We start from the raw sequence: 14,188 nt of genomic DNA on the forward strand, positions 1-14,188 counted from the left end.
ACTGATCCTAATTTTGTCCTGATAAGTAATATCTTTATGCAGTTAACGTGATATCAAACATTAAGTTTATTAAGCACTTTCAGCAAATGATTTAATCACTTACTGAGTATGAAGCTTCTTTCTCTTTTAACAGCTTCCCGACCGCCCTATAGCAGATGTACTGCTACTGGGTGGCACGGGTGCGCAAAATCACATATATATATATATATATATATATATATGTGATTTTGCATTTCCGGGTAGGGGGCATGCGCCCTACCCGCGCCGCCATTATCTGTAAACTGCAAGTGCTGGAGAAAGAATTTTAACAAATAGCTTATTGGGGAATGCTTATTTTATTGTGTTCTGTGTGTTAAACGGCAATTGTGAAAGGAGAGATCTACACTGATAATCAGGGCAGGCCAAAAGTGCTTCCCATCAGTGTCCAGCAGTGCTGCCAATCTGTGCCCATCAGTGCAGCGTGTCAGTGCCACCAGTTAGCACTCTTCAGTGCTGCCTGTTAGTGCTCATCATTGCCACCTATCAGTGCCCATCAGTGCAGCCTCATAAATTCTTCCTTATCAATGCCCACAAGTGCTGCCTATCGGTTCCCATCAGTGAGGCCTATCAGTGCAGCCTGATCAAAGCACATCAGTGAAGGAGAAAAATTACCTGTTTGCAAAATTTTATAATAGAAACAAAGAAAAACTTTATTCCCCCCCAACATTTTCTGTCCTTTTTGATTTATAGTGCAAAAATAAAAAAAACCCAGTGCCGATTATCCACTTCAGTACCGTGCACTTTTACCTCCTTCCTGCCCAGGTCAATTTTCAGGTTTCAGTGCTCTCAAACATTGAATGACAATTGCGCGGTCATGCAACATTGTACCCAAACTAAATTTTTATAATTTTGTTCACACAACTAGAGCTTTCTTTTGGTGGTATTTAATCACCGCTGGGGTTTTTATTTTTTGCTAAATTAACATAAAAAGACCAAAAATTTGCAAAAAAACCCCCACACTTTTCTTTGTTTCTGTTATAAAAGTTTGCAAATAAATAATTGTTTTTCATAAATTTAGGCCGAGATGTATTTTGCTACATTTCTTTGGTGAAAATAACCCAAAACAGTATTTATTACTTAGTCTGCAGGAAAGTTATAGAGTTCACAAACTATGGTATATATCTGAAAATTGACCAATCCTGAAGTATTGACAGCCAATCTAATTTCTTGAGGCCCAAAAATGTCAGAACAGTACAGATATCCCCCAAATGACCCCTTTTTGTAAAGTAGACAGTCCGATGTATTTCATAAGAGGCATGGCGAGTTTTTTGAAGTTGTAATTTTTTTGTCATAATTTTTTGGAAAATTTAAGAAATTAAAAAAAATGCTTTCACCATTGTTTTTTTTTACATACTGTCAACAGTGCAGTACAGCATCATCAGATAACCGGTGTGATGGTGATCAGGGACACTGACTTGTGACAGTACGAAAATATTTTTTTACATTTTTTATTAAATTTTTTCTCTTTTTTTTTAAGATTTTTTTTTTCAGATTGCACTATGGCCAAAGTAGTATAATGTTATCATAGTAACATTGTACAACTTTGGGGAAGTGATCAGTATTTTTTTTTTTACACAATTTGATTGATTATAGCAAAAAATTTATTTGCTATAAGCAAGTATTTAACTGAATGACATCGATTCATTCAGGTAATTTTTGTTGTGATTAGTTGTGCTTGACCACAGCTAATCACATGACACAGATGGGCTGTGATTGGCCCAGCCTCTGCATGTGATCACTGTGACCATTCACAGCTAGACACACTTGTATACAATGGATGGCATGAAAGGAAGCCATCCATTGTATACAACTGTCATGTGACCTGCTGTGATTGGTCACAGCAGGACACATGGTACTGGCAATGGGGCCGGTACACAGATCTGTCATCGGCCATGTCTGAGGTACACGGCTGATGGCAGATCTCGCCACAGCATGGCCCTGCGTTCTGGGAAGAACGCCATATGGCGTCCTCCCGGAGGGACGAAGTGTTCGCCCGGGTGCCATTTGGCCATAGGCTGGGCAGCAACTGGTTAGATACCACCAAAAGAATTGTCTATTTGTGTGAATAAAATGATAAACATTTCATATGGTTACAGTGTTGCATGATGGCGCAATTGTCATTCAAAGTGTTACAGCGCTGACAGCTAAACATTGGCCTGGGCAGGAAGGGGGTGAAAGTATCCGGTAGACAAGTGGTTAAGCAAAAAGGAGGTGCAGGAGAGGTACAATGGTGGAGCTTTACAAATAGATTAGGACGCTAATCATAATATCTTACATAGCATTTCTATAATAATAGCATTGTGACTATTATGTATATTGCTTTCTAGAAATAAGTGCAGTGTGTAAAGGTCTAATGGAACTGTGCAAAATGAGTAGTGCAAGGGGCTTAGCACCCTATAAATTGCTCAATTGGCTAAATAGAAACCTAAGACCTACCTTATCTTGGAAATACAATAATAGGGATTTCAGCAAAATACCACAGGATCAGCCTAGGGAATTGTCCTTCAGTATAATGCTTCCTTCATTTTCAATCCAGTCCATGTCATACTAGTATGTCCCTGATGGAACATGGAATTGGATTGAGGTTCTTTAAGAAGGGGTATATGGTGGCATTTGTGGAATGTTAATTTTAGAGACTAGTCTAGGATTCTACCGTTTTTTTGTTGTTGTTGTTTTTAATTTTCTGCTCACATTGCTTTCCTGGTTTAACATTTCATACACCAGTTGATTGAGTGATTTCCTCTGTAGCTATTTTCATTTTCCCTCTAATTCTTTTCTATAACTTTGTGTTCTCTCTCAGTATAAATAGTCATGTAAAGTCGAAGCGATCCTCTGCATTTTAAGCAGGCTTGTTTCTTCCCTCTGTTTGCTGTTCCCGTCTCACTGCCATCTGATTAAAAACCATTTTTTTCATCATTTAGAAATGTAAAAAGAAACTGATGACAGTTTATCATCAAAGTCAACTTTTTTTTTTGCCACAAATGTGAGAAAATTGGCCATTTTTAATATTGTCTTATCAGCCGTGTGTTCTTTATTGCTGATGACTTCATTCAGTTTCAATTCAATGCTTCGGTTTCATTGGGGGGTAAACTAATAGATTATGTATGCGATATTTGCACAGCGCTGATTGAATTCATCTGGTGGGTTTCAATGCAGTTCATATATTCACGTAATTGTCAGGAGCCAAGTTGAAATTCAGGACTGTTGCTCTCAGACATTGTATGCCTCTCACATTACCTGGCACTGGGAAATGCATAAATAATGCCTTTCTTGAAGTCTCATAGTGCAATTCCACTGCAGCAGGGGAAATGGACATTGACTAACCTTTTGAGAGTGAGGTCAAAAAACAGTCTGTATTCCACTATCATGCTGCCTTCTAGGTTTACATAAGAAAAAGAAACATTGTTTTTCATTTTCATCACCAGGTCTCTGATTATGTCTTGAGTTGCCAAAAAATGAATACCATATTGCAGGAACGGCATAGAGCTGGACTAGGAATGATCAGCAGACCTGATATATAAGGGGTACTAGGTCATTTTTTGTATGCAACAAAAGCGAGACAGAACTTGATTTAACTACAATGTTTACGCACTAGTTTTATTGATGACTGAGTCTTTGTGCTCACTGGATGTTTTTAGTCCTCTGGCACACTGGACATTTTTAGTCCTCATGCACACTGGACATTTTTACAGCTGCTGTTTTTGGCTTTTGACATTTTTTTCTACAGCCCCCAGCATGTTATCCTATGTGTCCATGCACACATAGACTGTAATCAACGGTTTTTCGCTGGGATGTTTTTTGGCTGGAAAAAACCCCCAGGACTATTGGGCTTCTAGAGGAGTTTTTAGCTGTAAAAACACTCTAATGCTGAAAACCCAACAAAGTGCTGTAAAACTAGGTAAAATGTAGCAAACTGGCATTTTTTGGATGTTTTTTGACCCCCCCCAAATTTTTTGGGGGTAAAAAAAAGCTAAAAAAGCAAACTCGGAAAATTTTAGGAAAACACAGCTAAACGCAGGAAAACACTGCTAAACGCTAATGCAAAAATGCTAAAAAAAGAGGAAAAACTCATGTTTAATGTGTCTTTACACATCTAATGTTACCAACATTATCAAAACACCCAGTGTGCATGGAGCCTTACAGCTGCTGTTTTTGGCTTTTGGCGTTTTTTATTACAGCCAGTAAACTGTTATCCTATGTGTTCATGCACACATAGGCTTTAATCAGCGTTTTTTGGCAGGGGCATTTTCTGGCTGGAAAAAAACCAGGATTAGTGGGTTTCAAGAGGTGATAAAAGCTGAAAAACGTTGATAAAAGCTTAAAACCACTAAAAAACAGCTATCCAGCGTTTATGAGCGTTTTTGAGCCTGAAGATTAAGATAAAAAAACAAATGCTGAAAAACATTAAAAACACTGAAAAAAATGCAAAAAAGCTAACAAAAACGTATGTTTTTATTGCCACATTTTACAGCTAATGCTTTTGGCGTTTTTATAACATCCAGTGTGCATGAGGCCTTATACCTGAACATCATACAGCATACTATGTCACATTTGAATGTTTTAGGCTAGGTTTACTCTATAACATGGTGTGGGAAACCCATGATCTGCGTTTCCCATACCGCGCTAAAAACTGCAGTTGTGATCTGTTGCGGATGTTAATGTTATCGACAACCCAAACACAGGTCACAAACACAGTGCAGTTGCCTGCACTGGATTGCATAGTATAAATATACCATGGGATCTGGTTGCAGTGTGTTTCCAAAAGTAGTGCATGCATTACTTTTGGTGTGACGCAGTGTGACTTGAGCTCATTCAAAATGAATGGAGTGCCCCCATAGCAAGCAGCCTGCTATGCCAGCTGTCAGCAGAGGGGAGGAGCTCGGAGCATTGGTGGGGGACCCAAGAAGAGGAGGATTGGGTGCTCTGTGCAAACTATTGTACAGAGGAGGTAAGTTAAACATGTTTGTTATTTTAAAGAAAAAAATAACAATTTTAGCCTTAGAATCACTTTAAGCTTTAATGAATTTAAAAGAAAATATAGTACCTTTCAGTTTCCTTTTTTTTTTTATATTTAAATGTTTTTATTGAGAAGTTTTGAAATATACAACATAACAGAGAGCAGAAAACAACAGCAAACAAGGTTCACTATTAATATAGAAATTATATTGATAGGAAAGGATGGAGTGGAAGTACCCCGCCAACTGGCCGGGGTAGATATTAAAGTCTCAGCTTGGTTACATGAGAGGTATGCTCCAATATTGTGAACCTTGTTGAAACCTTGGTAGATATTTATATGGGGAAATTAGAAGGGGCAAAGGGAGGGAAAGGGGGGGGAAGTGAAGGCACCTAAATAATCGGGATCGTGCGATTTGGATGTTATAATATCATTTTATTACACAATTGGGGTTCTGTAGCCAGCGAGTCCAATGAGTCTCAAATTTATGATAGGAGGAATTGTGGAGGGCTGTTCTTCTCTCCATCTCACACAGAAAGTTAAGGTCAGTTAGTAATCGGTGTAAGGAGGGAGTGGTGATAGATCGCCATAACCTGGTGATGTTGAGCTTTGCAGCTGACAAGATGTGTATGGTAATAGTGCGTGAAGATAGTGGTAACTTATCTATGCCAATATGTAGGAGCGCTAGAGCAGGGTTTGGAGAAACTGATGTCTTTGTGATGGAGGAGATTATCTGGAAAACTTGGTTCCAGTAGGAGGTGAGAGATTTACATGTCCACAATAGATGGAGAAGTGAGCCTGTTTCACCACAATGTCTCCAGCAAGATTGGGAATGTTGAGGGTATAATAAGGACAGTTTAACGGGAGTTAAGTACCATTGGTGAATTATATTCAAATATGCTTCCCAATGGGAGCTGCATTTTGAGGCTTTGAACGTGATGGTGAAAGTTTTCTCCCACGTATTGGGAGATATGGGCTGGGAGATTACCTTTTCCCAGTTCGCAAGGGAGGATGTGTATGTAGTAAATTGTGCTTCAACTAGAGCTGTGTAAAAAGTTGATATACCTTTTTTTGGGTAAATTGTCCTTTGGAAGAATTGTTGTGCTGTTGCTGGGATTTTTATGTGGAGTGGTACATGTACCTTGTACAAGATATGGGTTATACGTATATAGGTGAAATGTTCAGTGGCCAGGATTTGGTATTTTCCTCGAATAGTCTGAAAGGAATCTAATGTATTTTTAGTGTATAAGTCTTGTATATTCAGTATTCCATGGTCTATCCATAAAGTTAGGTTTAAGTGGGGGGAAAGAAAATGTAGGGATGAAAGCGGAATGGGAATTTGAAGGTTATCTTTGCGTAATTGATTATGGGCAATAAAGTCATACCAAGCTATTAAGGAAGCTTGTATACAAGGGTGGTCATGTAGATTTGTAGGGTGTGCTCCACGGGGTAAAAATAATAAGTCTGACAAGGTGTGCGGTAGGAATAGGGAAGTTTCCATCATAGTCCAGGTTTTGCTTATTGTGGGCTGCCTCCAAAAGAAGAGCTGATCAAGTAGAGTGGCATGGTAGTATGATTTCACATGTGGGAGACCCGCTCCGCCTCTGGAGGGTGGGCGAATTAGAAGGTTTGTGGCACACCTGGGCTTTTTCGAGTTCCAAAGGAATTTGTTCAATATTGCCTGGAGTTTCGTGAAGAAAGTGTGAGGGGCTGGGATAGGGAGAGTGCGAAATATGTAGAGTATCTTGGGTAGTATAGACATTTTAACTGTCGCCATTCTACCTAATGTCGAGAGGGTAGTGGTGCGTAATCCTTTAATTTCTTGCGGGATAGATTCAAGTAGTGGTTTAAAATTAGCATTATAGAGTTGGTTTGTCCTTGCAGTAAGTTTAATTCCCAAATATGGGATGCTAAGTTTTTCCCAAGTAAAAGGGAAGTGTTTAGAGAGTAGACTTTGGGTGATTTCAGGCGTGTGTAAGTTCAATATAGATGATTTAGATTCATTGAGCTTGTAGTAAGATACGGATGCGTAATCTTGGATACGCATTCGTATCGATTTGAGGGAATTGTATGGATTAGTGACCATTAGGATAATGTCATCTGCAAATAGGCTGATCTTGTGTTCGGAATTTAGGAATTTGATTCCCGTGAAATTAGGGTCGTTTCTGAGGTTGGTTGCTAGTGGTTCAATGAGTAGGGCGAAAATTATAGGGGACAATGGGCATCCTTGCCTAGTTCCGTTGGAGATGTAGAAGGGTTGAGATAGTGTGCCATTGGTTAGAACTCTGGCTGAAGGTTTAGAGTAAAGGGACAGAATAGCTGATAACATCCAATCAGATATTCCAAATTTTTGGAGTGTATGCGACATAAACTGCCAATGGATTCGGTCAAATGCTTTTTCTGCATCGAGCGATAGTAGAAGTGAAGGTTGGGTATCTGATTCAAGGTGGTGTAGTAGGGAAATGATACGTCTAGTGGCGTCAGGCGCCTGTCTACCAGGAATAAATCCAACTTGGTCTGGGTGAATTAGGGTCGGTAGGTGGGGGAGTAGTCTAAGAGCGATTATCTTAGCGTATATTTTTATATCCGTGTTAATAAGCGAGATTGGTCTGTAATTTTGTACTAGTTGGGGGTCTTTGCCAGGTTTCGGTATAGTGGTAATTATTGACTGTAGCATTTCTTGGGGGAATTCCCCGGAGGAGGCGACATGGTTATATAGGACAGATAAATGTGAGTTAAGATTGGGGGCAAATGTTTTGTAGTATTCATTTGTGAAACCATCATTTCCTGGTGATTTGTTTAAAGGGAGGGTACGAATGATTCTCCCAACCTCATCAGGAGAAATCGGTACGGATATAGATTCAAGTTGAGAGGGAGTTATGCGTAGGAGCTTAGTGTTATGTAAAAATTGTTCTATTAAATGCGTTGTTGGCTGGGTTGTATTAATGTCATCTTTTAAGTTATATAGTGTCTGGTAGTAGGCCACGAAGGCATTGGCTATATCTCGGGGGTTTGTCAAGGTGACGTGCGAAATAGGGTGTCGAATGATAGGTATTTTGGTTTTAAGTTGTTTTTGTTTAATGATCTTGCTAAGAAGCGAGTTTGCTTTGTTACCGAGTGCATAGAATTTGGCTTTCGATCTTTGCAGGTTGGCGTCATATGTATGTAGTAAAATGTTGCGTAATTTGTTTCTATCAGAGTTTAGTGTCGCGGTTGTGGTGGGAGTAGGATTTTGTTTATTGAGTTGTTCGTTTAGACGAATGGAGGTCATGAGTTGGTCGACTTGTTGAGATCGTTGTCTCTTAATGCGGGAATTTAATTGTATGAGGATACCTCTCATGTAGGCCTTGTAAGCCGGCCAGAGTGTAGTGATGGATATATCAGGGGTGACATTGGTATCAAAAAAGAATTTGTGAGCGTCATGAATATGCTTCTGATTCTCCGGTGACGTCAGGATTGAGGAGTTGAGTCTCCAGATAGGTGGTATCGCCATATATTGATCATCATCTAGTGATATTTGGATTGGGGCATGGTCGGACCAGGTTATAGTCTCTATTTTGGATGACGTCACATGTTGTAATGTCCATTTGTCCGTTATAAACATGTCTATTCATGAGTACGAGAGATGTGGGGGAGAGTAGTAGGTATAGTCTCTTTCAGATCCGTGTTGACATCTCCAGATATCATATAAGTCATTGTCATGAAGAAATTGGTTAAGGGTCGGTTTTGTGGATTTCGAGGTGGAAGACCAGTCTATGTCCGAGTTACCTACAATGTTGAAGTCTCCACCGATGATGAGTTTCCCTTGTTTAAGTGGGGAGATGACTTTGTAGAGTTTACGGTAGAAACGTAGTTGTTTGCAGTTCGGGCCATAGACATTCACTAAAGTATGAGTCTTGTCGTTTATTTTACACACCAATATATGGTAGCGGCCTTGTGGGTCCGCCGTCTGTGATAGGATACTGAATGAGAGAGAGTCATTAATGGCCGTAATCACTCCATTTTTCTTTTTGGGGTTAGTTGCCATGAACAGCTGAGAAAAACGATGAAGGTACAGTTTGGGTGTCTTTTGGGTAGCGAAGTGTGTTTCCTGTATGAAGAGTATGTCCGCTCGTAACTTCCTTGCTTCCTTGGATAGTAGTGATCGTTTATATGGTGAATTAAGGCCACGTACATTTAAAGATGTAATATTAATCATTGGGAAGCATGGTTTCCAGCTTTTCCGTAATCTGGTGTGTTATTTGAGAGAAGTATAAGGTATTGTGTTTTCCAAGAAAATAGGTATTCAGGTGGGGGTGATAGGATGGACAATCAATCGGAGCGTTGAGGAAAGTATTCCATGAGGAGTCGAGGTGAGTAACACTTGGGTCTTGAGTAGGAGTCCAGTGGTGCCAAGGGGAGGGAAATGGAAGGATAGAGAGAACAGTAAAAAAAACACTTGCAAAAAATGCAAGCATGTTGAGTAGCCAACATTGCTACTGTAAAATTGGGGGATGCGGATGGGCTTGACCGCTTGAGGGAGTCAAGCCAATTGTAAATATGTAGTACGAACTTCAAAGGGTCTGGGCTGAACGCCAGAAATATCGAATTAAGAAATGGCTCCTGGGAAAAAGTGTGAGCATGTTTCAATATAAGATACGTCTTGTAAAGACTATGTTGCTTCCATAGAACTATGCGCGGGTTCTTGTGATTCTGTAGGGAGGATATTCCAGGTTTTTAGCAAATCCAGGCCTGCCTTTAGTGTTTTAATAGTAAAGATCCTACCATGTTGCCGCACCGTTAATTTGGTGGGAAACCCCCATTTGTAGGCTATACCATGATTCCTGAGGGCCTTGGTGATGGACACCATTCTTTTTCTGTTGAGGAGGGTAGCTTTAGATAAATCAGCATATAGGCTGAGATTTGCATGAGATGGCGGGAGTGGCGGTGGATTTCGGGCCGCCGACATAATTTTGTCTTTTACATGGTAGAAATGAATGCGGGCTAATACATCTCTAGGGATGGTTGCTGGTAGGAAGGAGGGTTTTGGTAGATGGTGCGCACGGTCAATTGCGATCTCTATGTCAGAGATTGACGGAAGGAGAATTTTGATGTAGTGTTGTATGTATGGTAGTAAGTCGCCATTAGTAATAGATTCAGGGATGCCTCTGAACTTAATGTTGTTGCGGCGTGATCTGTCCTCCAAGTCGGCTGATTTTTGGTTGATTTGCTCAATATCGGTTGAGTGTTCTGTATGTGCGTCAATCAAATTGTTGTGCACCGTGATTATGTCTCCCATGTTATTTTCAATGTGGCTTATTCTGTGGTCTTGTTTTTGTACTATAGTTGATAGCTGGTTGAGTGACGTAAAAATATCGTTGTGTAAAGATTGGCGCAGAGATGTAAGCATACTTTTCATGCATATCTCCGTCAAGGGTATGTCAGACGCAGGGAACGCATCTATGTCAGGCATGGCTGTATGAGAAGGTTGTAATATAGGATTTGAGGCCTGATATGCTGTACTGGGGTCCTGATCTAGCCGTGGCCTGGATTTAGCTGGGCTGAGTGATGTAGGGGACAGTGGGGGTGACAACTCACCAGGGTCCCCAGGGTAGAGCGAGTGCTGCAGCCTGGAATCGTTTTGCTGCGCCATGTAGTCCTCCTGCTGGGCATTGCTGATGTCCCCCTGCTTGCAGCCGCGGGCGCCATCTTGGACTTTCGGCCCGACGGGCGGGAAGAATTGGGTGAGTTTCCCGGGCTGAGCGGAGGTTATTTTCCTCCGTGGCATAGTTGGTAAGGTGCGGGCACTGTATAACAGTGCAGCGGAGCTTGTGTGGAGTCCCAGGGCCGGTGTGAGCCGCTCGTATACTGGCGGGTGGACGGCACTGCTTTCAAGGCGCGTCCACCATCAGAGCCGGCTGCGCATGCGCCCCCACCTTTCAGTTTCTTAAAGTGCAGTTTTGATTATTATATGGTATTGGCTTCCCTTCGTTCTTAGTGAAGCCAGTGAATTTTTATAATTATTATACGTTTTGGAAATTTAAACTGATTTTAACCTCCCTGGAGGTATTCCCGAGTTTAGCTCAGGGTAAAGTTTCAGTACCAAAAGCGGTAACCCCGAGCTACACTTGGGAATACACAGCAGTGTTGCTCAGGGATCCCTGCAGCACTTACCTTGTCCTGCGCTCCCGCAATGTGTCCCCTGCAGCGTCCCCGGCCATCTCCTCTGGCCGATGCCGGCATCTGTCTTACGGTCCCTGCAAGCGTCGGGATGTACGGGGGCCTGAACCAGCAGGAGATTTGAAAATTTTAAAAACTGACATTCACAAAATACACTAAAATCACATAGTAAAACATTACTGTTTCAAAGCATTTCACATACATTTTGTCCCGAGTGCTTTGTCATGTGCCCTGCCTGCATTTTTACTGTTCTTTCTGCCTTGAAACTGAGAAATGTCCATGGCGTCCAAAAAGCATCCAAAAAGCGTCCATTTAGGTCAAAAGCAGTTTTAGATCAGCTAGAGAACAGAGATAGTAAATTAGAACCACTTGCAGAATTGAATGATAATGATTTGTGGGGAAATTCGTCATCAGACACTGAAAACAATTCTGCGACTGAGCACAGCGATGTGCAAACTTGGCACTATATTTCAAATTTCAGTTTTTTTGGTTTGATTACATTATTGAATTAAATTTATTATTATTATATTATTTTTTATGATTATTTATTATAATATAATTTATGGTTTCAGGTTTTATTATACCCGAGATGTTTACTAGACTCTGGTTCGGACAGATTTCAGTGTGTTATTCCTTAAAATTACAGGCCTACAATAAAAAAACGACATATTTCCATGCAAAAAAAGTACCTCTTTCAGCACAGAAATATTGACATAATCATACCGCTAGGGAGGTTAAAGTGTTACTAAACCCACAACAGTACAATCAGTCTGCATATACATACAAGTATGCTTGTTGTACTCACTGTAGAACCCTGTAGGGGTTAAACCTCTGCATTGTGTAAAAAGGCTGTTTGATCCTTTCTTCTCTGTTCCTCCCCTTTTTCAAACGAACTCCACTTATCTCCAGACTGAACCATAGGCGTGCACATGCTCAGTTTGGTGTATATTGATAGAGAGGTTGTTTTTGGGGGAGAGTGCATGTGGTCAGCACTGGGCCAATCAGCACTGTCCAGACAGAGGTCAGGGGCTTTCCTGCCTCCTAGAGCAGAAAGAAAACTCCTCCTACAAGCTTTAGCATGTGCTGGGCCGGACACAGATAGAAGTCACAAGACTGCTCTAACTGCTGATAGGAAAAGGTATTTAGCAGTTTATATTTACTAAAATAATTGCATGTCCATGTTCTGTGTATTGTGGGAGAGCAGATAGAGTGAATGCAGGGTTCTGGGTTTAGTAACACTTTAAGACATATGTTAAACAATCTGTCATTGTTGTTGTTTAAATGGTAATGCGTAGTTAACAGCTGATTTTTTTTTTTTTTTTTTTATAAATTATGCTTTATGTAACACTTTAAACGAATCTTGGGTTTAATGAGAATAAGTCCAAAAGAGGCTGCAGTTATCCTCAGAGGTTTTGGAGCCCATGTAATCATATCTAGACATACCACAAATCTACACAGAAATTGGCAACAAAAATGCATAATAAAAATGAATGGTCCTAACAGCGATAATGTTTAAAGCGTCATTGTTATTGTTTTCTTTATGCTTATAGATGGCATGGGCATGGGCCGTCTTTACTATGTACTTAGGATTACAGTTTTTGGTTCTTTAATAACTGGAAATTCAGTGAACGAAAGTATTACTCATCCTAACTACAATCAGTGGTGTGTTTACCACAAGGCAAACAAGGCATTTGCCTAGGGTGGCATTTTTTAAGGGGGTGATGCAACCCCCTGGCAGAAGTGATGCACATTGCAGCTGGTGGCTGAGGATGGGGAGCAGGTGAGGCACAGCAGAATGTCCGACTCTCGTTTCCAGAACATTGTCAGAGATCAGCGCAGAAGGAAGATGTCAGGGTTCCATGATCATGGCTCCCCACATGGGGGGAGCGTGATTTTACTCTTGCCTAGGGCAGCACACAACCAAAATACACCACTGGCTACAATAATTTACACAAAACATGTTGGCTTCAGTTCAGTTGTTTTGATATCCATGATATTATATTCAGAATGCTTTTTGATGTCTTTAGTAGAGAAAAGTGCAATGCTAGATTTTTATCTGGATTTGTGAATGTTGGTGAGCAACAATGATCACCCACAAATGTTCTACCTCAATAGAAGGATTTCACAGGTTATCATGTCTTGCTGCTGTCATCTTTCCATTTAATCTTTTTGTAAGCAACAGAATCCTCGGCTTATTACTTTTGTGAACTTAGCTACCGATTATCAGGTCCAGTTAAATTTTGTTTTGTGACATTTGGGAGTCTGTAGTGTTTGCACACAAGTCTGGTTAGTTTAGGGTTAGTAAAGGTGATAATGAAGAAGCAAAGTGCACGTGAATTATGAAAACCTTACAGGAATCAACAAAAGATTATCTGCACTGTTGCTTCCAGCAGGAAATCAGTGCTTTCTTATTTATTCTTTTACGCTTAGTTCAGGCACTAAAATACAATTCAGATTAAAAATGATGTTTTGCAGGTGTTTTTCTTCATTATTATCGCGCTGGGTCATTGTGAAGGCTATATTGCACCATTGTTTATATAACACTGAATATTCATGACCTGCTAATTTATAGATAAAGAATATTTTCTTTGTCTGGAAAACTCGCTTTTATTCTGAGCAATGAAAGTACTAATAAAAGCATTATTCGGCATCCAGATGGTAACGGGCTCAATTGCAAATAATGCCTGTAAACATTACCAATTTGCACTGGAGCAAGAAAATACCTTTCAGCAAATGTTAATTATAAATATGCATTTTAAGTATTGGCTTTATTTTTGTTTTTTAGTGGCCGCACAAATTTTGGGAATGCAGACCGTATTCAGCAGCTACGGATGGAGTATCAGCAGGCAAAACGAGAAGGCTTCTATGAAATGGACGATGTGGCAGGACAACCTCTAGAGTATGAACAGACTTGGGTAGGTTTTACAAGCAATTGTATTGCATTCTTAAATAATATTTAACTCCATAACAATTAATGTACATCTACATCCAAGTAAGGTAGACCTTAAAGTATAACTAAAGGCAAAACTTTTTTTT

At 40.3% G+C, this 14,188-nt stretch overlaps 1 protein-coding gene across 3 annotated transcripts in view; it reads left to right on the top strand.

Annotated features, from left to right (window-relative positions):
* Nucleotides 1-14,188, top strand: part of PARD3B (par-3 family cell polarity regulator beta) — a 1,797,179-nt gene that overhangs the window by 1,357,663 nt on the left and 425,328 nt on the right. For all 3 annotated transcript variants that reach the window (XM_089670923.1, XM_089670934.1, XM_089670945.1), the window contains one exon: nucleotides 13,938-14,067. In XM_089670923.1, coding sequence (XP_089527049.1) covers nucleotides 13,938-14,067 — 130 coding nt within the window. The remainder of the gene's footprint in view (nucleotides 1-13,937; nucleotides 14,068-14,188) is intronic.

This window comes from Staurois parvus, unplaced genomic scaffold (genome assembly GCF_062004578.1).
Source record: "Staurois parvus isolate SC_StPar_1 unplaced genomic scaffold, SC_StPar_1.0 ptg000011l, whole genome shotgun sequence".
NCBI classification, from domain to species: Eukaryota; Metazoa; Chordata; class Amphibia; order Anura; family Ranidae; genus Staurois; species Staurois parvus.